The sequence below is a fragment of the Nilaparvata lugens genome, chromosome 1 (assembly GCF_014356525.2).
Source record: "Nilaparvata lugens isolate BPH chromosome 1, ASM1435652v1, whole genome shotgun sequence".
In the NCBI taxonomy this organism is placed as follows: domain Eukaryota; kingdom Metazoa; phylum Arthropoda; class Insecta; order Hemiptera; family Delphacidae; genus Nilaparvata; species Nilaparvata lugens.
Window position 1 is genome coordinate 71,252,431 of NC_052504.1, and position 25,308 is coordinate 71,277,738.

General features: G+C 33.2%; 2 protein-coding genes across 6 annotated transcripts in view; one reads left to right on the plus strand and one right to left on the minus strand.

The window, feature by feature from the left end:
* Nucleotides 1-17,545, plus strand: part of LOC111049293 (regucalcin) — a 30,944-nt gene extending 13,399 nt beyond the window's left edge. For 3 of the 5 annotated variants that reach the window (XM_039441800.1, XM_022335332.2, XM_022335331.2), the window contains exons 2-6: nt 2,862-3,058; nt 5,983-6,183; nt 8,940-9,152; nt 10,478-10,590; nt 11,839-12,922. In XM_039441800.1, coding sequence (XP_039297734.1) covers nt 2,862-3,058; nt 5,983-6,183; nt 8,940-9,152; nt 10,478-10,590; nt 11,839-12,081 — 967 coding nt within the window. In that variant the 3' untranslated portion in view covers nt 12,082-12,922. Of the gene's footprint in view, nt 1-2,861; nt 3,059-5,982; nt 6,184-8,939; nt 9,153-10,477; nt 10,591-11,838; nt 12,923-13,479; nt 13,693-15,005; nt 15,119-16,387 lie in introns of those variants that run through there. The other 2 variants (XM_039441805.1, XM_039441785.1) reach the window with 1 other exon arrangement.
* LOC120354508 lies at nt 17,378-21,873 on the minus strand. Its single transcript, XM_039441816.1, has 5 exons — nt 21,854-21,873; nt 20,543-20,642; nt 19,549-19,650; nt 18,578-18,733; nt 17,378-17,952 (listed from the first exon to the last, which is right to left on the minus strand). The coding sequence occupies exons 2-5, from the start codon at nt 20,579-20,581 to the stop codon at nt 17,881-17,883; spliced, it is 369 nt and encodes a 122-aa protein (XP_039297750.1). The 5' UTR covers nt 20,582-20,642; nt 21,854-21,873; the 3' UTR covers nt 17,378-17,880.
* Nucleotides 21,874-25,308: the final 3,435 nt, after the last annotated feature.

A 25,308-nucleotide genomic window follows, 5' to 3' on the forward strand; every position in this document is an offset into this window, starting at 1 on the left:
TCATTCCAGAAAAAATGAATGGCTGTGTTATATAAGTGCAACCTTCACAGTGACCTTGCACCTAGCCTATATTATGCTGAGATTGTACTACATTCGCAGCTTATTATCCACGACTCCAATTATGATTATCACGTGACTCATAATTTGTCTCGCTTCTTCTTCTTATATAATGATCATTGTTGGGATTAAATTGCCTGATTTCGAATTGATGAGATGGATAGGCTATTTGCATGACAGCAATATCTTGGAAGGATATGGGACTATTAATGAACTCTCAGGTTGGTTAAATTGATACATCTATAAATCATAAACCCATATTTTTCAATTGCAGGATAAATCTGAATTTGAAAATGAATTTCCATCATTCAATAGAGTTGACACCTTTCTATTTATTTTATGTGAAACATTATTGATTTTCATCTCTTGAACAATGGATGAGCTTATTGAAAATTATAATACAGATTGAATGAAAGTGAATAATCATTATAATAGTACTTATTATAAGCCAAAACTTTTATATTCGATATTATTTCAATTGGATGCATTCTGTTGTTGAAGTGATTCGATCAACAATTGATTAAATCTTGTTCAGACTTTTTCAGGCTTCGTTGAAGAATAAAGTAATATAATATCGTGTATTTAATCAACCTTTACACATTTCCGCCATTTTACTGACGTAGGAACAATGTATTTCAACTACAAAGCTCAAAATACATTGTCTCACCAACTTATCAAATCAATACATGAATTCATCAAATTTTCATTAAATGTAAATTCTATCATTTATTCATTTCTAAATTATTGATACATCTATTACTTGATACTATATATATATATATATATATATATATAATATATATATATATATATATATATATATATATATAAAAGCGAAATGGCACTGACTGACTCACTCACACGCAGAACTAAAAATCTACCGGATCAAAAACGTTCAAATTTGGTAGGTTTGTTCAGTTGGCCCTTTAGAGGCGCACTAAGAACGGATTTGGAAAAATTTCAAAATATACGCCCAAACTCTGCGTTTTCCAGAGTTTTTTTTTAGCGTTGTCTCAGCTTTATCGAGAAAAAATTAACAGAAAATGTTCAAATTTAGTACAGAAGCTCAGCTAGGGTGTAATAATGTTGTGTTAGAAGGAATTTGAAATAACGCTAAAGATATGCCCAAAATCTGCGTTTTTCCAGCGTTTTTTTTTCTTTTTCTCAGATTTATCGAGAACAAATGAACACAAATTGTTCAAATTTAGTGCAGAAGCTAAGCTAGGCTGTAATAATTTTGTGCTAGAAGGAATTTGAAATAACGCCAAAGATACGCCAAAATTAGTTTTTTTGCGTTATCTCAGTTCTTTCAAGTAATAAACAGAAAATGTTCAAATTTGGTACAGAGGTTTAGCTAGGGTCTAAAAATTGTTTGATGAAGTGACTTTAATATTTCATCAAAGATACGCCCGAAATCAGGGGTTTTCCAACGTTTTTCTCAGCTTTTCTGTGTTTTCTCAGTACTTTGACTTTCTGATGGAATGAAGCATGCTCAAATGAAAAATGCAGGCGAGCGAAGCGAGCCCGCTGATCTCATTTTTGGACGATCCAGTCGGGGGTCCAGGGTGCGGACCCCCCTGGCTAGACGGCTATGGCGAGCGAAGCGAGCCTGACGGCTAGTTTATTATATTTATTCAATAATTTCAATATAATAATTATCCAAGTTATTGTTCACCAATTAATACATTCATTGTGATCCATTCATAAAGACAAATTAATAATACAAACATAAAAAGAGGAAAAGTTCAGCTTAAAGTTGTTTCCTTAACAAATATTGTTTCATATAAAAATGATGAATAAATACATACTCGTGTAGGCTGATTTTTCCAATGCAATTTTCAGAAAATAAGATATTAAAAAATTATTCTTCATAAATCTTAATTTTCTGTCTAAAAATATTGTAACACTATTTTCATATGAATTTTTCAATCGTTTTTGAAATTATCATAATTATGTGTTGAAAGATGTCTTTTATCATTGATGATAAGAAAGTGTAGGCTGATAATTGGACTAGCCAGGTCACTTGGAATTAAACTATCAAGTATCCCTGAAAAATACACCACAAAAATATACAGAGTTGATGGTAAAATTATGGAAGCAGCTTAATAATTCTTTTACAAGGATGATTTGACAGTGGGTTTCAATGGTAAACCTAATCGGATCAAAAAACTACTCTTCTGTCGCTTCAAGTAAATTTTGGTCAGCCATATATTGGACCCGCCATTTTGAATCCAACTTAATTTTTCTAGATGATGCATGATTTCAATACAGAATCACAAGGTGAAACAGAAAAAAAAAATTAGTCATCAGGAAATATTTCTCGAATCTGATACAGTATTCTGTTATTCTATCATAATATTGATTTGTTTCAAACACATGAAAAATAGGCTAGAAGAGATAGAATTCGGTATCAGAATTAAAAATCAAATGTGTGAGAGGGAAGCCATGACCCTCATGTTTCAGAAAAAAATCAATTTGTTTACTCATGAACATAATAAGGGGTTGAAAAATCAAGTTCTCAAAGCATACTGAAAAATGGTATTTTCTCTATTGATCGCATGGAATTTTGGAATTAACTGGAATCTCATAAATTATATTCAGAAATTGCTCCACAAATACTATTTTATGAATTGAATTTGATGATATTAATCAAATGATGAGTATTTTTTCGAAACATTATTTTTTCGATATATTTTTGTTTAAAATGAAAGATTTTCTGAGCTCTATGGTGGGGGGAGGGAATGGCCTCTAGCACCCCCCTCCCCAGTCCCCCCGAAGCCACCACTGATTGTGTTGTTTTGCAGGTTGAACGAGAGCCTAGTGCCATCAGTGCACGCGAGGCGACTGAAGCCGACTCTGTCGCTGGTGACTGAGCCGGTGTTGCATGGGGAGGGGCCACACTGGGACACCCACAAACAAGTGCTGCTCTTTGTCGACATCTCCGGGCAGGCCGTGCATCGCGTCAACCCAGCTACCAACAAGCACTCCTTTGTCGATCTCAGTGGGTCACTAATTCTTAATTTATAATCTACTGTAATTCTTCATTCTTAATCTATAAGGTCTCTTGAGGTTGGCTTAATGTAGCTGTGGTTAAGGTTTGCTTATCAATTGTAATCAACGTTCATCCTTTAATTCTATTATCTATTCCGATTATTATAGGCCTTGAGTGGGTTTTACTCGCCGTAATGCCAGCTTTTTTGCATGGGAATCATATTATTGAGTTTATTTAGGCCTATAAGGAATGCTGGCAGTTGGAAGTGAATCCTCTCTTCTCTTCTCTTCTTTGCCTGCCTATTACATGGGAAACCATAGTTGGCTAGGTATCTTCCTCTCTTTTTTTCTCTTCTCCAACACACCCAACCACAAAGCCCATGGTTTTTTATATTTGTAACATTTTATTGTGTTTTATTTGTTTCGTAATTCTTTGTAATTTTGTTTTGTCTTGTTTTGTGTGTTTTTAATAATAAATTGAATTGAATCTTAAGTGTAGTATTTCAGGGCTGAAGACCACTGGCTAGCGATAATTACCAGCAGGTCGGAGATTATTACCTAACCATAAAACAGACAGAAATCAATAGGATAATAATCCAATATCAGCCATATAATAGGGATTTATTCAAGACTAACAGTAACTGTAGCCTTCAACTATTACTTATAAAAAGTCAGGTACTGTATTCGAGACTTATACAGCAGGGGTGAAAAGTCTAAGAAAAGCTTAATATCTCATACACGAAGGTAATTTAAAGTTAGGTGTGATTGGGATGGGGATCCTACTAAAATTGAAAATACTACTTTACTATGACTTCAAAAATCTGGTCCACCATCTTGGATCCGCTATTTTGAATGTAACTTTATTTTTTCAAATAGGAAGGTTGTCCTATTTAAATTGTGAAAACCGCACATAGATATCTCTAATCGTTTTAAAAATATTCACATTATTAATCAATACCACTTATTTATTTTATTTCTGATTTGCAAGGTATTGATTTATAATGTGAATATCTTCCAAACGGTTAGAGATATGGATGTCCGGTTTTCGTCATTCATTCTGTCTTGAAATCATGTATCGCATGACCACCAGATTTCTAAAAGTCATAGTAAAGTAGAATTTTCAATCTGAGTAGGATCCCTAATCACACCCACCTTGAAATTACATTATTTTATGAAATACCAAGACGTTATCATACGTTTTTCTTTTCTTTCTGCTTTGAATACTATTGGCTAATAATGTGAATATCTTCGAAACGGATTGAGATATCAATAATATGCGGTTTTCGCCATTCATTTTTCTTGAAATTCCATATCGAAATCATGTATCACATGACCAACTTCCTATTTAAAAAAATAAAGTGGCATTCAAAATGGCGGATCCAAGATGACGGACCAGATTTTTGAAGTCATAGTAAAGTAGCCTATTATTTTCAATCTTAGAAAAATCCCCTATCACACCACCCATCGTCAAAATTACCATTGTGTATGAGATATTATAAGCCGTTCTCGAACTTTTCACCCACTCTGTAACCTATATAGTTATTAAAGTGGAGAATATTTCAGATACTATAATGCACTATAGAGATGACCTTCTTAGAAATATGACGATGTAATGAAATATATAGATAAAACCACCAGTGGGAAAATTCAGTTAATGACGAGTCTGATAGTTTTATTAATATTAATATATTATAATTATTCATCAATACAACATTAATCAGCTAACATAAAATTCTCCATATTTCTTCTTCATTATCAAGGTAAACTGAGCATCCAATAGAGAAGGGATATTTTTGGCAAACTGGATTGCATTCCTGAATTCAGCATGTAATAGCCTATACATGATATACAATTATTTTTGGGAATTCGGAAGTGCCAGCGACGCTAAGTGGTAGATGTGAATTTGTTGTGATTTATGAGATAACATTTATCTTCAATCATTGATCCGAAATTCAATGAGAATCCAAAACATTACCTAATCAGTTTAAGTATTCAGAAGACTTAGATACCGTGTATTTCTAATCTATTTCACTACCTACTACTGCTAGTATAGTTATAATAATAACCGTAACATCAAAAAGTTGAAAACTAAATAGGTACCATATTTCCTGAGGAATGACTATCGATTTAAAGTTTAAAGAGATGGAATTCATCATCCCAACAAGTTGAAAGTAATTTGCAAAACTGATTACAGTCTCTATAACAATATGAGGTGAACAGGTACACTAAGTCTTCATAAGTAGAATATAGCCTATAATATGAGGTTGATTTGTAGATAGTGATGAATCTAAACGATTTACATAAGAGATCCTGCCATATTTTGCACAATATTACATTAACGTACTACAGATAGGCCTATATCAGGATAAACACAAATGCTTTCATGTATATTTTCTGTGTAGCCTCTACTTCTGTTTGAATTAGTCTATATTATATCACTATGTACCTCCTTCCACAGATGAAGAAACCCAAAATTGGATTTTAATATAAATTGGAACTATATTTTTACTCCGTGTGCTTCTTCCCAAAATTGAGTTATATTGAAAACGCCTGGATATGACATGAATGTCTTTCAAATCCAGAAAAAGAGTAATCAGTTTTATATGCATTAAAAGCATGAATGGAGGTACGAGTTTACTAATTGATGTTGTTTTCCATGACGAAAATACAATATAATAACTTTGTTGTAGTTTAGACACTATGTGAATCTTTGTAAATATTAAAAAAAACACTTTCTTATGATAAAAAAGTGAAAAGTAAGTGTTAAAAATTAAACATTCAGAGAAGTGTTTTTTAATATTTACGAAGATTCACAGTGTCTATCTAACTACAACAAAGTTATTAATTATAGTGGTTAGACATTTTGACTCTTACCATTGATCCATATTCTATTGCACCAGTATTTCCAATATATTATTCTATTGTTTTTTCTAGATGACACAGTATCATTTGTGATTCCAATAAGAGGCAGAACCAATCAGTTTGTGATTGGACTGGGATTGAGCATCCAAATCCTGACATGGGACGGCGTGAGCAGTGACTACCAACTGCAAGCGATTGATGCGGTTGACCATGACAAGGAGGGCAACCGACTCAACGATGCCAAAGCAGATCCATCTGGAGTCTTGTGGGCTGGTGAATATAAGTAGTGCCTACCTATAATATTATGTGGAAACATTATGTACGTGTTCCGTTTTATGTCTGGAAAACATTAAGATCAATTTTCATAAGGAAAACTATATTCGATCCTATAATAGCCTGTGCGATCAACTGGCGGTACTGTTGTAATGCAGGATAATTTAATACTGTATTATCGTATTTTATATAACTTTAAAGTAAAAAAACACACATTCTTTGGTGTGGCGACGACCGTTTCTTGCTGGTAGTGTTGCACATTTTCAAGCCAAACAGAAACTCTGTGAATGTTTTTTTTACTTTTAAGTTATATAAAATACGATAGTAATAATAATAGTGAAAACAAGATGGATAACCAACAACGATAATTCACTGCTGATGTAGGTAGGCTATATGTAGGGTATAAATTTGCAACTGATGTAGGTATATAGGATATAAATATGCAATTATTTGTCAGGAATAATATCTCTGGATTAAATGAGTTCTGAATAATTCTTTTCACATCAAAATGAACGTAATAAGAGATCTATAATATTTGCAAATCAAGCGTTGATTCAATAAGCTGTTGATATATGTATTTTCCTTCCAACTTGCAGTAGCGTACAGATTACGTTGTGGAGCCATACCGGTAACGACTCTCTTTTGTGTCTAGTGGAAGAATCTCTGGAAGATGGAATAGAAAATCAGTGACTAAGTGAATCGGTATTATTTTTTGAAAGGAGGCCTACAATGAGATCTCTGGTTTTCATTCATTATTATTCTTACTGCCCTTTTCTGAAGCCTAAAAATCTCAATGGACCTACTGCAATTGCCCCATACAATGATTCCATAAGACAACAATGAGAATATCTGAGCATAATAGACATTTAACAAAACGTCAACATCAACAACTCCACGCAATCTTCTTAACATATGAAGGCCTCTAGATAATTGAATGAAGAGTTTATATATTTGAATGATACGAATTATCAATGATGATGAATGATGTTGAGGGCTGCTTCTTTATCCTAATCAGCTCGAGCTCAGGGGTGGGAGCAAGTCCCGCTGGCGTTTTCCCGCCTGTCGTTCAAGGCGAAGCAGTTATTCATGAATTTATTTAAACAATTCAAATAGCCCCATTAAAAAACTTCATTATAAAACTCTTCTATCTATATATATAGAAGCGAAATGGCACTCACTCACTGACTGACTGACTCACTCACTCACTCACTCACTCGCACAACTAAAAATCTACTGGACCAAAAACGTTCAAATTTGGTAGGTATGCTCAGTTGACCCTCTAGAGGCGCACTAAGAACGGATTTGAAAAAAATGTCCAAAGATACGCCCAAAATCTGCGTTTTTAGCGTTTTCTCAGCTTTATCGAGAACAAATGAACAAAAATAATATTCAAATTTAGTACAGAAGCTCAACTAGGGTGTAATAGTGTCGTATTAGAAGGAATTTGCAATAACGTCAAAGATACGCCCATAATTAGCGTTTTTCCAGCGGTTTTTTGATTTTTATCAGATTTATCGAGAACAAATGAACAGAAATTGTTCAATTTTAGTAAAGAAGCTAAGCCGTATCGTGGCAGATACAAATTGTAAAGTGTTTGTCTGTGGCAATAAATTGATTTGAATTTGAATTTGAAAAGCTAGGGTGTAATAATGTTGTGTTAGAAGGAATTTGAAATAACGCTAAAGATACGCCCAAAATCTGCGTTTTTCCAGCGTTTGTTTGCGCTTTCTCAGCTTTATCGAGAACAAATGAACAGAAAATGTTCAAATTTACTACAGAAGTTCAGCTAGGGTGTAATAATGTTGTGTTAGAAGGAATTTGAAATAACGCCAAAGATACACCCAAAATTAGCGTTTTTTTGCGTTTTCTCAGTTATTTCATCAAGTAATAGACAGAAAATTCTCAAATTTGGTACAGAGGTTTAGCTAGGGTCTAAAAATTTTGTGATGAGGTGACTTTAATATTTCATCAAAGATACGCCCAAAATTAGCGTTTTTCCAACGTTTTTCTCAGCTTTTCTTCGATTTCTCAGTACTTTGACTTTCTGAAGGAATGAAGCATGCTGAAATGAAAAATGAAGGCGAGCGAAGCGAGCCCGCTGATCTCATTTTCGGACGATCCAGTCGGGGGTCCAGGGGGGACTCCCCTTGCCGGACGGATATGGCGAGCGATGCGAGTTATTATATAGTTATTATATAGAATGTGAACTATTATTATTGATTCATTGATCAATAAATTATGTTTTCTATTATGATAGATATCAAGGCAATGATTTAGATATCTCTAATTCCATGTGGATAGTTGGCCTAACTTTGTTCAATAGATAATGATAAGATCTAGAGGCTCAACTCACACCTACGCGACTCAGGTCGAGAAGAGACTCGACTCTAGTCGAGAGCATGTGTTTCCAAATGGTGACACTTAGACCAGTCGATTCTAGTCTCCGCGACTGTCACCATTTGAAAACACATGCTCTCGAATAGAGTCGAGTCTCTTCCCGACCCGAGTCGCGTAAGTGTGAGTTGAATCTAACTCTGTAATTTTACATTTATGTTGGAAATATTGTGTTGATATTGATGCTTCGTTGAATGCTTTATGGTGATCACCTATATTATGTTGGTATTTATTATGTTTAGAATAGGAAAAAATGACATTAAGGGTTTAATGATGATTGTATAATTTTGGTATTTCAATTATAATGTTCGAACTACAAAAAATAGATATCAGGCCTAAGTTGGATCACTGATTGTTTGCAGGCACAATGGGCGAAGAGAGCCCGGTGGGCATAGTGAAGCCGAAACAGGGCTCCCTGCACAGCTGGTCCAACCAGGAGTGTTCGCTGAGCAGCAGAGTGCAGGAGGTGAGTGTGTCCAACGGCCTCGCCTGGTCCAGCGACCGCAAACACCTCTACTACACCGACACCGCCACCAGGAAGGTCGACGTCTTCGACTACAATGGCTCCACCATCAGTGAGTCAACTTCATTCATCAATTCTTATTCTCATTTTCATTAATTGTTCATTTAATCGATTATACTATTGGTAGGCTATAATCTTTCAATTAACTCTTTAATTAGTGTTGGTTTGTTGCTGTGATAAATCCACTAATGATTTTTAAATTAGTGATGCAGTTATGCATGAAGTCAGCTGACAGCCGAACTAGAACTACTACGGTCTATTAAGGTAACTTACCTGGAATGAATTCTGGGTACATTGAGTTACTATATGAGTAAAATGTATGGTAACTGTTGACCTACTGGTGTTGCCTGGTAGTTAAGAAGAGCATCCAACTAGAGAGGTGACTGTGGATGTCTATTATCATGCATCATTTTCAGAATCGGTGCAAGTTATCAATGAGACAACTATTTTTACAATAAAATTGGAATTTCAGTTCATAGAATTCATTAAATTTGAACTGGTAGTATACAGTATAGAACAGTGTTCTAATAACATTCTTGCATTCATTTTCTGAAATTAAGTTACTTCAATTTATTAACATATCAATTGATTGGAATAATTAGATTAAATGCATTTAATTTTAACTAGTATAGAACAGTCCTAACAGAATTTGTTCTCAAAATTCATTCTCTGTGTTGATAATAGAGACGATTGTGAGCACTGTACTGTATAATTCCAATAAATTAATATTGAATGGTTTCAAAATTTTAATAAATGAAACAGCCTGAATATTACAAACTCCAAATCTGATTTCATTTACAACTCACTATATGAATGTTTCTATACAGCACAATGTTTCTGGATCAAAGTTGAATTGGGTGTACTTATTCAAAAAGGTATCAGAAATATAATTCCATTAAAATGATTAGAGCTGAAATGCAAAAACAATAAATTAATATGGATCAACTCAAAATCAGTTCCACTTGTTCAATGATTTTCTAATTCCAGTTCAATATTATACCATTATTATTTATTCATATGCTACTATTCTGTACTTGGAGATGGAAAATACTAATTTGCAAAAAAAACTCACCCTGAAGATTCAACTTCTATTTAGTAGGGTGGTAACCTTTACTAGTGATAATATTGTTGAACGTTTCCAAAAGTTTTATATTGAGAATAGTCTTGAAGTGATTAAATCCTTATAAAGGTGCAAAAGAAATGAAAGATAGATGTTGAGAAAAAAATGAGACTCAATTTCAAAAATATAACGATACGTGGGGCAATAAAATTGTACAGTAATTTCAATTTCGTTTTATAGGTGAATAATTGGAAAAAATGACTGCTGGATTGCCTGGCTTCGATGACTTATTCTAATGATATTTTTATTGCTTGCAGGTAATAGAAGAGTTGTTTTCGATTTCGAGAAGCATAATATTCCTGGATATCCGGATGGTATGACAATTGACAAACAGGATAACTTGTGGATCGCCTGCTGGGGAGGATCTAGGGTAAGATTATTCAATATTATTCTTTTGTAATTACCAATCTATAGACAACAATTATTAATCAGATTCAATTATGGCATTTTAATTGATTATTGCATTTTTGTTGCTGATGGATAATTCACTATGAGTATGAATATTAGAAAAACTATCCCAAATATCTTTATCAGAAACATTCCTATCAATTATATGGAATTTCTCTGTCGCAAAATATATTACACATATGAAAATCCACTTTCAAATCCCCCCACGCTGCCTGCTGCAAACCAGACAGATTTTCAAAAGCGGAATGTTGGCATAGTCAGCATAGTCAGAATGTTTTTTCAATTCAGTTTAATATTATTCAATGCTATTCGATACATCTCAGTTTATAATTGATTGAAATTTGAAGATTTATTCACTAAAGATTTGTTTGAAGATGCTATTATTGCTAGTGACTAAGTTGGGTCGTGGGGGAGGAACACTGGTAGAAGTAGTCTTTTTCGGAAGTCTTATAGGGAGGAGAGACAACACCTCTTCTTCCTAGTGACTCACAAGTCGATCGCGTTTTGTTAGTTCATTACAACAGTAGATGATGTAGCCTACGGTAATTGAAGGGAAATATTGGAATGAAGTGAAAACTTATCAAATAAGATAACATTATTCCTACCTTTTGGAAACTTTTGAATTACGAACACAGATAAAATTGTCCATTCATCAATAAAGCTGGAAATAATAAATGTAGAACTGTAGCCTATATTTGTTGTTCAGTGGACTTTGGCTTTAGATTTACCGAGACTATTATTCATAGTACCTAACCTTACCTTATTCCTTATATGCGGGTTTTTACAGCCTTCCCGGCCGTTTACCGCACTCAACACGCCATCTGCCACTATCTCTCCATACGTCTTGTTGGATGCCCCTGCTCACCATGGCCTCTTGTATGTTTTGCTGCCAAACCGTTTGTGGTCGTCCTCGTTTCCTCCTCTCAGTTGGAATCCACTCATATACCTTCTTTGGTATGCGACTGGGGCTCATTCTTCTGAGATGTCCGTACCACTGGAGTTGTTTCTCTCCACCTCATTCACCACTGACCTGTCCAATTTCATTTTCTCCCTTACAACCTCATTTCTCACCCTATCTTTCAAGGTCAGCTGGCAACATCTTCTCCAGTAATTCATCTCCATAGCCAATAATCTTTGTTTTAGTCTCTTGGTTAATGTCCATACTTCCGCCCCATAAGTAAATTCATAGTAAACAATGCTATTTGTGCAGGTGATTCAGGTGGATCCTCGCCAGAACAAGCTGAAGCGTACGATAACACTCCCAGCCGAGCGAATAACGTCAGTGACATTTGGTGGAGCAGCCTTGGACACACTCTATGTGACCAGCATGCGGCAGGGTCTGAACGCCAGTCAGCTGCTCAAGCAACCTCTGGCTGGAGCCACTTTTGCCATCCACAATTTACCAGTCACGGGCACCATCAACAATCCTGTTGACTTGCATTGTGTCAAATAGGATCAATGTAAATAGGGTTTTGAATGTAACTGTTCCCTTTTGAAGAGTATACAATAATTTTATTGTCAACCTTTGGGGAGACTGGTTTCAACAAACGCTCGCCTGTAGGAATACAAAACTGTATCAGCTATCCTGTGATGGATAGATGATAACCAAAGAGGTTCAATCTGTACGAGTATCGTTTGGGGAATATCCAGCAGAAATTATTTGGAGAGGCACGACTAGAGGAAATGGTTGTTGAATAAAAATACTTGAAATTGTCACAACCTCTTATTTATTACTATTATTTTTTTTAATTACGTGAATCTATAATTGGCTGTTATTTATTTTGGTTGTTAGAGATTAATTATGGTGTGAGCATTAAAACTAGTCTCATCTACCACAAAAATGATTGTGACAAGTCAAATAATTTTGTTCAATATATGAATTCCTTCCACAATATCACTCCACTCACTAATACAAAATGAATGTTAGAGAAAATAATCACTTAAGTGTTCAGAAAACGTTTTAATGGGAAAAATACTGCTGTGATAAGAAGCTCTGTAGGATACAGCATGATCAAACTCAACGACTGAATGTAAGCAATATGCCTATGATCACAGTTTCAAAAAACATTTAATATGCAGAATATATATTTTTAAAATATTATTCCATCATAATCTACTCGAGAATGAAGATATAAAATACATTATACAGAAACTCAGTTATTGTTTTTATAGATGATCGTGTTCTGAGAAGAGAAATGTATTTATTTTAGAGGAAGTCATCTGAAATAATAGAATTATGTAAGATGGCCATCCAACATAGAAAATAATAGAATGTGATATTTACTTTTACTGAAATTTGTGAACTATTATTATTGATTCATTGATCAATAAATTATGTTTTCTATTATGATAGATATCAAGGCAATGATTTAGATATCTCTAATTCCATGTGGATAGTTGGCCTAATTTTGATCAATAGATAATGATAAGATCTTAAGGCTCAACTCACACTTACGCGACTCAGGTCGAGAAGAGACTCGACTCTAGTCGAGAGCATGTGTTTCCAAATGGTGACACTTAGACCAGTCGATTCTAGTCTCCGCGACTGTCACCATTTGAAAACACATGCTCTCGAATAGAGTCGAGTCTCTTCCCGACCCGAGTCGCGTAAGTGTGAGTTGAACCTAACTCTGCAATTTTACATTTATGTTGGAATATTGTGTTGATATTGATGCTTCGTTGAATGCTTTATGGTGATCACCTATATTATGTTGGTATTTATTATGTTTAGAATAGGAAAAAATGACATTAAGGGTTTAATGATGATTGTATAATTTTGGTATTTCAATTATAATGTTCGAACTACAAAAAATAGATATCAGGCCTAAGTTGAATCACTGAATGTTTGCAGGCACAATGGGCGAAGAGAGCCCGGTGGGCATAGTGAAGCCGAAACAGGGCTCCCTGCACAGCTGGTCCAACCAGGAGTGTTCGCTGAGCAGCAGAGTGCAGGAGGTGAGTGTGTCCAACGGCCTCGCCTGGTCCAGCGACCGCAAACACCTCTACTACACCGACACCGCCACCAGGAAGGTCGACGTCTTCGACTACAATGGCTCCACCATCAGTGAGTCAACTTCATTCATCAATTCTTATTCTCATTTTCATTAATTGTTCATTCAATCGATTATACTATTGGTAGGCTATAATCTTTCAATTAACTCTTAAATTAGTGTTGGTTTGTTGCTGTGATAAATCCACTAATGATTTTTAAATTAGTGATGCAGTTATGCATGAAGTCAGCTGACAGCCGAACTAGAACTACTACGGTCTATTAAGGTAACTTACCTGGAATGAATTATGGGTACATTGAGTTACTATATGAGTAAAATGTATGGTAACTGTTGACCTACTGGTGTTGCCTGGTAGTTAAGAAGAGCATCCAACTAGAGAGGTGACTGTGGATGTCTATTATCATGCATCATTTTCAGAATCGGTGCAAGTTATCAATGAGACAACTATTTTTACAATAAAATTGGAATTTCAGTTCATAGAATTCATTGAATTTGAACTGGTAGTATACAGTATAGAACAGTGTTCTAATAACATTCTTGCATTCTTTTTCTGAAATTAAGTTACTTCAATTTATTAACCTATCAATTGATTGAAATTAGATTAAATGCATTTAATTTCAACTAGTATAGATCAGTCCTAACAGAATTTGTTCATTCATTCTCTGCGTTGATAATAGAGACGATTGTGAGCACTGTACTGTATAATTCCAATAAATTAATATTGAATGGTTTCAAAATTTTAATAAATGAAACAGCCTGAATATTACAAACTCCAAATCTGATTTCATTTACAACTCACTATATGAATGTTTCTATACAGCACAATGTTTCTGGATCAAAGTTGAATTGGGTGTACTTATTCAAAAAGGTATCAGAAATATAATTCCATTAAAATGATTAGAGCTGAAATGCAAAAACAATAAATTAATATGGATCAACTCAAAATCAGTTCCACTTGTTCAATGACTTTCTAATTACAGTTCAATATTATACCATTATTATTTATTCATATGCTACTATTCTGTACTTGGAGATGGAAAATACTAATTTGCAAAAAAAACTCACCCTGAAGATTCAACTTCTATTTAGTAGGGTGGTAACCTTTACTAGTGATAATATTGTTGAACGTTTCCAAAAGTTTTATATTGAGAATAGTCTTGAAGTGATTAAATCCTTATAAAGGTGCAAAAGAAATGAAAGATAGATGTTGAGAAAAAATGAGACTCAGCAATTTCAAAAATATAACGATACGGTGGGGCAATAAAATTGTAATTTCAATTTCGTTTTATAGGTGAATAATTGGAAAAAATGACTGCTGGATTGCCTGGCTTCGATGACTTACTCTAATGATATTTATTGCTTGCAGGTAATAGAAGAGTTGTTTTCGATTTCGAGAAGCATAATATTCCTGGATATCCGGATGGTATGACAATTGACAAACAGGATAACTTGTGGATCGCCTGCTGGGGAGGATCTAGGGTAAGATTATTCAATATTATTCTTTTGTAATTACCAATCTATAGACAACAATTATTAATCAGATTCAATTATGGCATTTTAATTGATTATTGCATTTTTGTTGCTGATGGATAATTCACTATGAGTATGAATATTAGTAAAACTATCCCAAATATCTTTATCAGAAACATTCCTATCAATTATATGGAATTTCTCTGTCGCAAAATATATTACACATATGAAAATCCGCTTTCAAATCCCCCCACGCTGCCTGCTGCAAACCAGACAGATTTTCAAAAGCGGAATGTTGGCATAGTCAGCTTATATAGTAATCATTTCAATAAGTGGGAATGTTTTTTTCAATTCAGTTTAATATTATTCAATGCTATTCGATACATCTCAGTTTATAATTGATTGAAATTTGAAGATTTATTTACTAAAGATTTGTTTGAAGATGCTATTATTGCTAGTGACTAAGTTGGGTCGTGGGGGAGGAACACTGGTGGAAGTAGTCTTTTTCGGAAGTCTTATAGGGAGGAGAGACAACACCTCTTCTTCCTAGTGACTCACAAGTCGATCGCGTTTTGTTAGTTCATTACAACAGTAGATGATGTAGCCTACGGTAATTGAAGGGAAATATTGGAATGAAGTGAAAACTTATCAAATAAGATAACATTATTCCTACCTTTTAGAAACTTTTGAATTACGAACACAGATAAAATTGTCCGTTCATCAATAAAGCTGGAAATAATAAATGTAGAACTGTAGCCTATATTTGTTGTTCAGTGGACTTTGGCTTTAGATTTACCGAGACTATTATTCATAGTACCTAACCTTACCTTATTCCTTATATGCGGGTTTTTACAGCCTTCCCGGCCGTTTACCGCACTCAACACGCCATCTGCCACTATCTCTCCATACGTCTTGTTGGATGCCCCTGCTCACCATGGCCTCTTCTATGTTTTGCTGCCAAACCGTTTGTGGTCGTCCTCGTTTCCTCCTCTCAGTTGGAATCCACTCATATACCTTCTTTGGTATGCGACTGGGGCTCATTCTTCTGAGATGTCCGTACCACTGGAGTTGTTTCTCTCCACCTCATTCACCACTGACCTGTCCAATTTCATTTTCTCCCTTACAACCTCATTTCTCACCCTATCTCTCAAGGTCAGCTGGCAACATCTTCTCCAGTAATTCATCTCCATAGCCAATAATCTTTGTTTTAGTCTCTTGGTTAATGTCCATACTTCCGCCCCATAAGTAAATTCATAGTAAACAATGCTATTTGTGCAGGTGATTCAGGTGGATCCTCGCCAGAACAAGCTGAAGCGTACGATAACACTCCCAGCCGAGCGAATAACGTCAGTGACATTTGGTGGAGCAGCCTTGGACACACTCTATGTGACCAGCATGCGGCAGGGTCTGAACGCCAGTCAGCTGCTCAAGCAACCTCTGGCTGGAGCCACTTTTGCCATCCACAATTTACCAGTCACGGGCACCATCAACAATCCTGTTGACTTGCATTGTGTCAAATAGGATCAATAGTGACTCTTGAATGTAACTGTTCCCTTTTGAAGAGTATACAATAATTTTATTGTTAACCTTTGGGGAGACTGGTTTCAACAAACGCTTGCCTGTAGGAATACAAAACTGTATCAGCTATCCTGTGATGGATAGATGATAACCAAAGAGGTTCAATCTGTACGAGTATCGTTTGGGGAATATCCAGCAGAAATTATTTGGAGAGGCACGACTAGAGGAAATGGTTGTTGAATAAAAATACTTGAAATTGTCACAACCTCTTATTTATTACTATTATTTTTTTTAATTACGTGAATCTATCATTGGCTGTTATTTATTTTGGTTGTTAGAGATTAATTATGGTGTGAGCATTAAAACTAGTCTCATCTACCACAAAAATGATTGTGACAAGTCAAATAATTTTGTTCAATATATGAATTCCTTCCACAATATCACTCCACTCACTAATACAAAATGAATGTTAGAGAAAATAATCACTTAAGTGTTCAGAAAACGTTTTAATGGAAAAAATACTGCTGTGATAAGAAGCTCTGTAGAATACAGCATGATCAAAATCAACGACTGAATGTAAGCAATATGCCTATGATCACAGTTTCAAAAAACATTTAATATGCAGAATATATATTTTTAAAATATTATTCCATCATGATCTACTCGAGAATGAAGATATAAAATACACTATACAGAAACTCAGTTATTGTTTTTATAGATGATCGTGTTCTGAGAAGAGAAATGTATTTATTTTAGAGGAAGTCATCTGAAATAATAGAATTATGTAAGATGGCCATCCAACATAGAAAATAATAGAATGTGATATTTACTTTTACTGAAATTTGTCAACTATGATAGTTTGACTCAAAACAAAGATGTGAGATTTTCTGTGATTAAAGTTTGATAATAATTTATGAATACAATGTTTCTAATTTTTCATCCTGGTGATTAACATTTTTTGAATCACCATTCATCATATTATTGTACGTTATCTTGAAGAAGATGGGAATTCATTGATTTAGAACTTATTGATTAGTTTTCACTCTTAACCACTTTGAAAATGCTTCAACGGTGCATAATAATTATGTAATATCATGTGATAATTATTATAATATATTTTCAATCTCCAAATCAATTTAAATTTTGGTAGAATGATGTATTGTTGGTATGAGGCTGCGAGTAATGCTTTTACTCTCCAAGCAATGCAATTTATGAATTTCCATGGAAATACCTACTATATTATAATGACTAGTTCACTGTAGTCCTTGTGTAGCTAATTTCTTAGAGTGAAAGATGTTCCCGACGGAGAATGTGGTTTTCATCAACTGAAAAAAAATATCAGGGAATTACGTTTCAGAACAATGTTTTCTGAAATCAATGTTGGCTTTTTACAGTACCTTCTTAGTTTTTTATAGGACCTCCTATGATAGGCCTATATCAGAAATCCTGGTTTTTCAAGAAGCCTACAGGTGTTTTTTTTCTTTAATAAATACGTGATATTGGTTCAGAATGAAGAAGAAGGAGAATATATCAACACTACTGGAGAGATCTACTGGAAAAGAATAATAGAAACTCAAAGAATTATGAAAATGAGCGAAAAGAGATATATAAGAGTGCAGAATTATAAAAAATGGAGAAATGAAGAAAGAAGACCGATAGAAGATGTTCTTCTACTCGCCGATGAAGAAGAGAAGTAGAGAAGAAATGTTTGATTAGTTTGATAAATAATAAAAACTCTAAGTTATATATTATATATAGTGAAATTATAGTATCAAAATGTAATTGTAATTCCGGAGAGAATAATATATATAGGCCTACGGTAGGCTAAATGTGTTTTTCCAATATCTGGCACATCGCAAAGCTAATATTTATAGCCTACTAGAAATAATTTCAGTAGGCCTACAGTAGCCTACGCACAATATAGGATATTTGAGTTACTTTTACACTTACATCTTTGAATGACAAATAGTTCAATACGTAGATACCAAATGGCCTGATCTCTAGGTCGATGTGAGCCCTTGTCATCATAATGTGCAGAGTCTTCTTGAACCAGTGTGGCTTGTCAGTCCATGAAACATCAGCAAGGGCTTGTCGCAATATGTCGTTCTGAAAACAATGCAATTCAATATAATAACTGGTTGGATTTTCAGTTTTGGCTCGAACACATTACACTAATATGTGACAGGAGTTGAAAATCAAGTCATTATCGTGGTGATGATGATATATGCGAATTATAATGATGGATTATAACCGGTTGAATATAAGGCCTTATAAAATCTCAATAATGATAAAATGTGATAAAATATTCATGCGAGAACCAATCACAGACGGCTGTTATGGAAAGATAGCTTTTTTCTCTCTAATTGTTTCTTGTGGCGTTAATCACTGTTAAAATTTATATAACAAGCTTTTGTGCAAACGGGAATTATAGTATTATAATTTAATTATTGTATAGATAGATATCAACATGGAATGCTCCAAGTCTACAGTAACCTAAGGTTTCATGAATCCAGCCTTATAGGCTTATCGTCTCTCACGATGAAACTCAAAAATCATTTATAAATTACACCCAAGCCAATTTATTATAGCAAAGACAAAACACATAGGCCCATAGGATAACATAATACATAAATCCTGATTCATAAGAGCCATAATAGATGAATATCATCATAGATATTTCATTTGAATATTACCGTACTTTGTCACTTTGAAATTTTGAAGTTTATTAGTACGTGGCTCGATATGTGAAGAATTTATTTATTGCGTTACAACATAACAATATAACTTTTAAGTTATTCAAGTTTTTACCCAAATTCTGAAAATGACATCAAAAGAGGTTTGATGAAAAATTTGATACTTTCATTAATGGAACTACATTTAGAATAATTGAAGTAGGTATGTGAAAATGGCAGAATTTTTACCTGGTTAAAAATTCGCTGTCCATTAAAGAACACAGCAAATACACAAATGTTCATAATCACAAACATAATGGCAAAATTCACTCTTTTTAGAATGTCATTGGACTGTAAGAAGAAAATTCAATATGAGAGTCACAATCAGATTCAAAAAGTCTGAAAAGCACACAGGCTATAATATTATTTAGTCTAGGTAGGCTACTGTAAATCACTCATCCTCATGAAAGGAAATTGGTAATTGGCAGTTTCATTATTGATTAAATGAACAGACCACAACTACAGAAACGTTGACTAGTGTGATATGTAAAGGAAGAAATTTTTAATGAAACAGGATTTTGTAAAATAGACAAAATGAACAGCCCAATAGGATACTAATACATTTTTTGTATTCACCATACAGAATTATTGGAGTGAGTAATCAATCAAAATAATAATATTAATTATTCAATCTAATAATTTAAATTAATAATGGTAATCTAAATGATTATTTTTTTAGAACGAAGGATCGAAGCCACTTGAAAGTTATGCATTAGAAGTTTAATAATTATACTTAAGCTATATGTCAATTAATGAACATTGTTCTTGGAAATATAAATCAGTCTGCATTTTATAATTTCAGACCTTTTTTCATCACAAAATATATCTGTACCTCTATACCCATAGAATGAATGTATACTTTCATTATTAATCGGGAAAATTATAATAATAATTTCATCAGAAGAAATAGATTTATTCTTCCAATTTTTCAGACAATTTTAGAATTCGGTAATTTCAAATTTTATTGGCGTTTTGTGTAACTGTAGACTAGTCTTACTCTGAAATCACTCACAAAAATTTCAAAACAGCTTAGAATTATAATAAGAACTTCAAATCATTTATTTATTTATTAATTCATTTTAACAGAGACAAAACACATAATTCTTGAATTATTGGGATTGTAAAAGCATGCTTATAGCCCTTACTATGATGATTAATTGAAATATGAATGAGCTACACTTACCGTTAGCATGAAGTAGGCTACTGTGCAACTGTAGAGCATAATTGTTACTACAATTACTGAGTGTTGAAATTCTGAATTGTCAACAAAAATTTTGAAATTTCTGTAACAAATGACACAAAAAATGTCAAACGTTATTATTTCACCCTTCAAGGTTCTTATTTAGAAATTTATTTTATGCCCTTCCAACAGACTAGAGTTTGTTTAGGATATATAGAATAGGAGAAAATAATTCAGTAATGAATAGGTCAAAATGCGATAATGAATATAGCCTATCTAATAGGCTATAGGATACAAGACATAAGTATAGGTACTGTATATTTCAAATCATAAGCATGTTGAAAATATTCATAATTTTAAAAAAATGTACCTTAGGTGGGGCAAGTATGGACTTGTAAATTATTACCTAGATTAGCCTAATAATTATTTTGATATTTTTTTAACTGCATTATAGGCCTAATATTATATTATTACTTTTAGTCATATATGACTTTAGTCATATATACGACATACGGTATTTATTCAAAATCCGAATTCATGTTGAAAATATTCGTAATTTTTAAAAAGATTAATATTAATTATTAGATTAATATGCTAATTATTATTTTTGAAATGATTTTGAACTACATTTCACAAGTTTGACCATGGTAAAGGATGAATTCGACTTGATCACACCTCTATTATTAAGAATATAGAGAATATTGATGAATAACAATAACAATAGTACTTATGATGGTTTTTTAAATTCTATAACAATTTCTATTCGTTGATAGAAATTTTATCCTAGTTATATATGAAACTTTAATAATTATTAATTTGAAAATATGTTACATAGGCCTACTGGTACTATAATGTGAGATAATTAATTATTTTTTTGATACGGTAGTATCACTAGCTGATATTTCTTAGAAACATTATTATTTTTATCCACTTTGTGTTTTGAACTATTTTATAAGTGGGTTTATAACGTTCTTTTCAAACCAAAATTTCAACATGATTTTATATTTCGTTCTTCAATTAAATCTTAATTCAATGAAATTCTCTACCCAAAAATTTCAAAACAAGATTAATCCTTTTTTCAATTCTATTAACTATTATGAATATGTTTCTAAATTAATTATAATTTTATTAATTATATTGATTATATAATATTGAAAAATATAATAAAAATAATATAATATGAAATATAAGAAAAATATTAGAAGAAAAATAAATAATATAGGTTTACCGTAGGTCTACCGTAGTTTTATGAAAATCTTGAATAGATATAAATATAGGCCTAATAATATAATTACAACTCTTTGTGAAACACACCTGATAAGGTTCTGGTGGCAATGTACAATACGAGCCACATCTTTCTTAAGAAAAGCCTCCTGTCTAGAGAAACTGAGATAACGCTTTGTCGACTTATTCCAGTTATTGCTGCTAGCATTATTGATTTGATCATTGTCACAGAAATCGCTAGACAGATCAAACAAAAATGTGTAGAGCGTTTCAAAATCAGACAGTATTTTCTCGGTGGAGAGACACACCAAGGTGATTATCGTAAATGCATCAAGAACAAAAAACGTCATTAGAATGCCATATAAGGAGTATAAGTACAAGAAAAATATGAACGAATTGAACTGTGGTGGATGATACGAGAGTTGTGCCGTGGGCCAGCTGGTTGGTTCATATTCAACTTTGGTAAGAAAATAAATGGTCATGTTTTTGTTCACTAAAAGGACGCAGATTATCATAAAAAACGTTGATAACGTCTTGGTCACTTCCTCCATATGTATTCTGTTCTTCTCATGGTATTTCTCTAGTTTTAACAGCTTGTCCTCTCTGCCGTCGAAATCACGCTGATCCACGGCGAACTCATCTTCAATAAGATCAATCAAATTTCTACTTTCATTTGTCACATTCCTTCGAATTGCATTGGACAACATTATTAACAACAGCATCACATCCACCACTGTAATAAGTGTTCTTTCCGCATCTCCATGATCAATATAAATTGCTGCTAAGACGTTGATGAATACGATGATGTAAAGAGCGATGAATGATAGGAATGGAAGCGAATTGTGAAATCTGTCAAAGCGCATCAAATTAATGTATCGTTTACAGAAACTTGTGCTCTCCATATGAAGCACAGTGGATTCAGTGGATAGACAGTTCACTTCAGTCACACTCAAATATCGATCAGTACTATACTGTATTCAATGTAAATTAATTAGGAAGATCAACATTTGCAAAAGCTTCTTCTAAACAAATCCAGAATATAGGTAGCCTACAAACTGAAATCTAAACACACTGAATTTTCTTGGGGGTCTCCGGTTCTAGTTTGGAACCTGATTCTGATTGGAAAAAAATCTTATACTTAATTCATATACTATGAAAAGCAGCCTGCTATACTATCAATATATATTGAAAGCTCTAGTGAATTCGTCTTCGATTTTACACTTTTATTTTTATGATTTTACATAAAAATTTGATAATCTACCCTCTAATATACATAAAAATGATGAAAGTTTGATCAATTCTTGTAAAGCACTCAAATGAGAAATAGAGATTATGATCTAGAATTCTGGCTCACAACTGATTCTACTTCTTGGAGTGATGACAGCTGTTGTAACATTTTCTTTCCATTCTTGGTTATTTTAGTTCAATTATTAAGATAATTGCACAATACCGAAAATGAATATAATCATTGACTTTTCAGAGAATTGCACAATAATAACAGTTATTTTCTATATTTATTAAGATGTAAATAATTTGTGATCTAGTCATGAAAACGTCTCAAAAACGATATAATAATAGCTATTCGATAATTCTAACAAAAATTGTCTCGAATGAAAACCTTTTCCAGCTCTTGCAGAAAAGTTATTCTCTTACAATAATTATAACCTCAGTTTTCAGCATAATAATTATTGGTTTCGAATTGTTATTATTTTTTTTGCGACCGATTATTAAATGAGGTAACAACATTCTCTACTATATCCTTTTATTAGACTCACAAATAACATCTAGACCTTCCTAGTTGGTAGGTGGAGCGTCTTCACCTCTTACCTTTTGAAAAGTTCAAAGACAAAAATATTCAGCTCTAACATATTTTCAAATGTCAGAACTGATGAACATTCTAGTAAACTTGTATTCCGTGTTATTTAGTAATGTTATGTTAGTTTAATACGGTACTTTGTGAGATACAGTAGTAAAAATTGTCTCTGCAACAAGCCATCGCTTATTATCTTTTTTGTTAGGGCTACTCTTCAATAGAAATAAAAATCTAAGCATCCTTTTTTCAATTTGAGTACTAAAAGAGTAATCAATTTTAACTGATTTTAAAAAAAGGTACTTAGATTTTCATCTTTCAATTCTATCGCTCATTATTTGTTTTTCAATATCCAGAAATCACAGTAATCGATTGATATAGCCTACAAGACAGTAAAATCACGAAAAAATGTAAAAACTGAAATCGCCATTCTTAAAATCTTCTGCAACTTTCGAATTGTATTGGAATCGAAAGTATTATTATTTATTGGAGTGGGTAGAGGGGGACAATTTTCACATCCTCACAAGATTTGGAAAATTTTATCAGAAGTATTTCACAAGACATGCAGCTTTGAATATAGAAATTTTTCATTTTTTGTGTATTGGAATATGAGCTTAAGTACACTCAACAATAAATTTCCCATTTCAAGTACGGTACACTCAACAATAAATTTTCCATTTTTCAACCGAATTTGACTTATGATGCATGATTTTGGACCGCCTTGACGAGTCGAGAAGAATGAAGTGTAATATGATGAAATCTGTGCATTTTGTCAAAAGTTATAAGTGTTTGAAATTTTGATCCTTGAGGTGTCCTTGAGCGCTAATCTCCACTAGGAAATACTGAAATGAAGTGCATCTGTTAACGGCTGATTCTCATTGATAATAATCTCATGAACTTATGTCATTGTGCGAAAAATCAATGTGAGGACAATGTAGTTGGTGGTGATGGTTGAATCTGAAAATTGGGTGGTTTTACAATACAAGGAGCATTGTTATCAGATGTACCTGGAAATCTATATGAGATATAGCACTCTACCTGATCTCAGATTGTAGAGCACAAAAATACGCCCAGAACGATTTTGAATTATACATCTAAATTATGAAAATCGGAAGATATTGTTGATCAAAAACTAAAATTCATCAAAATTGTTTTTTTCTTCAAATTTCACTCATATTTGAAAAATCATAACTCAGTACTCATTGAAGATAGAGAGTTCCGAATGATCTCATTTTATTCAGAATCTCATAGTCTAAAAAGAAGGTGGAAGAAAAATTTCCTGTCCGATCACGAGATTTGGCAGAAATAGCTGAAAACTGGAAAATGAGCCGAAAATACGAGGTTTTTGGGCCACTCTGTATCTAGCACAAGGAAATTTTGCATGAAGAAATTGGTTCTGGACTTCTCTTATGTACCCAAATAATATATTGAAAAATCAGAACTACAATATAAATTGCAAGCACACCCCCTTTTTTATGTCTATATTGACTGGACTAGTATTAATAGGCCCAAGTAATAGCCCACATGCACTTGAGTGTTTCACTCAAAACTCTCTCCACTAATGAATATTTTTTGTCAGGGTCTGTTAATACATATGCATGAATGTAAGATATGTAACGTAATAAATGTAACATATGCATAATCACTGTAAGAAACAGATGTAAGAAATTCCAGTCAGTCTTATTTATTCAATTGTTCACAGAATCTTAACTTATAGTTTATTAACATTAGTAAA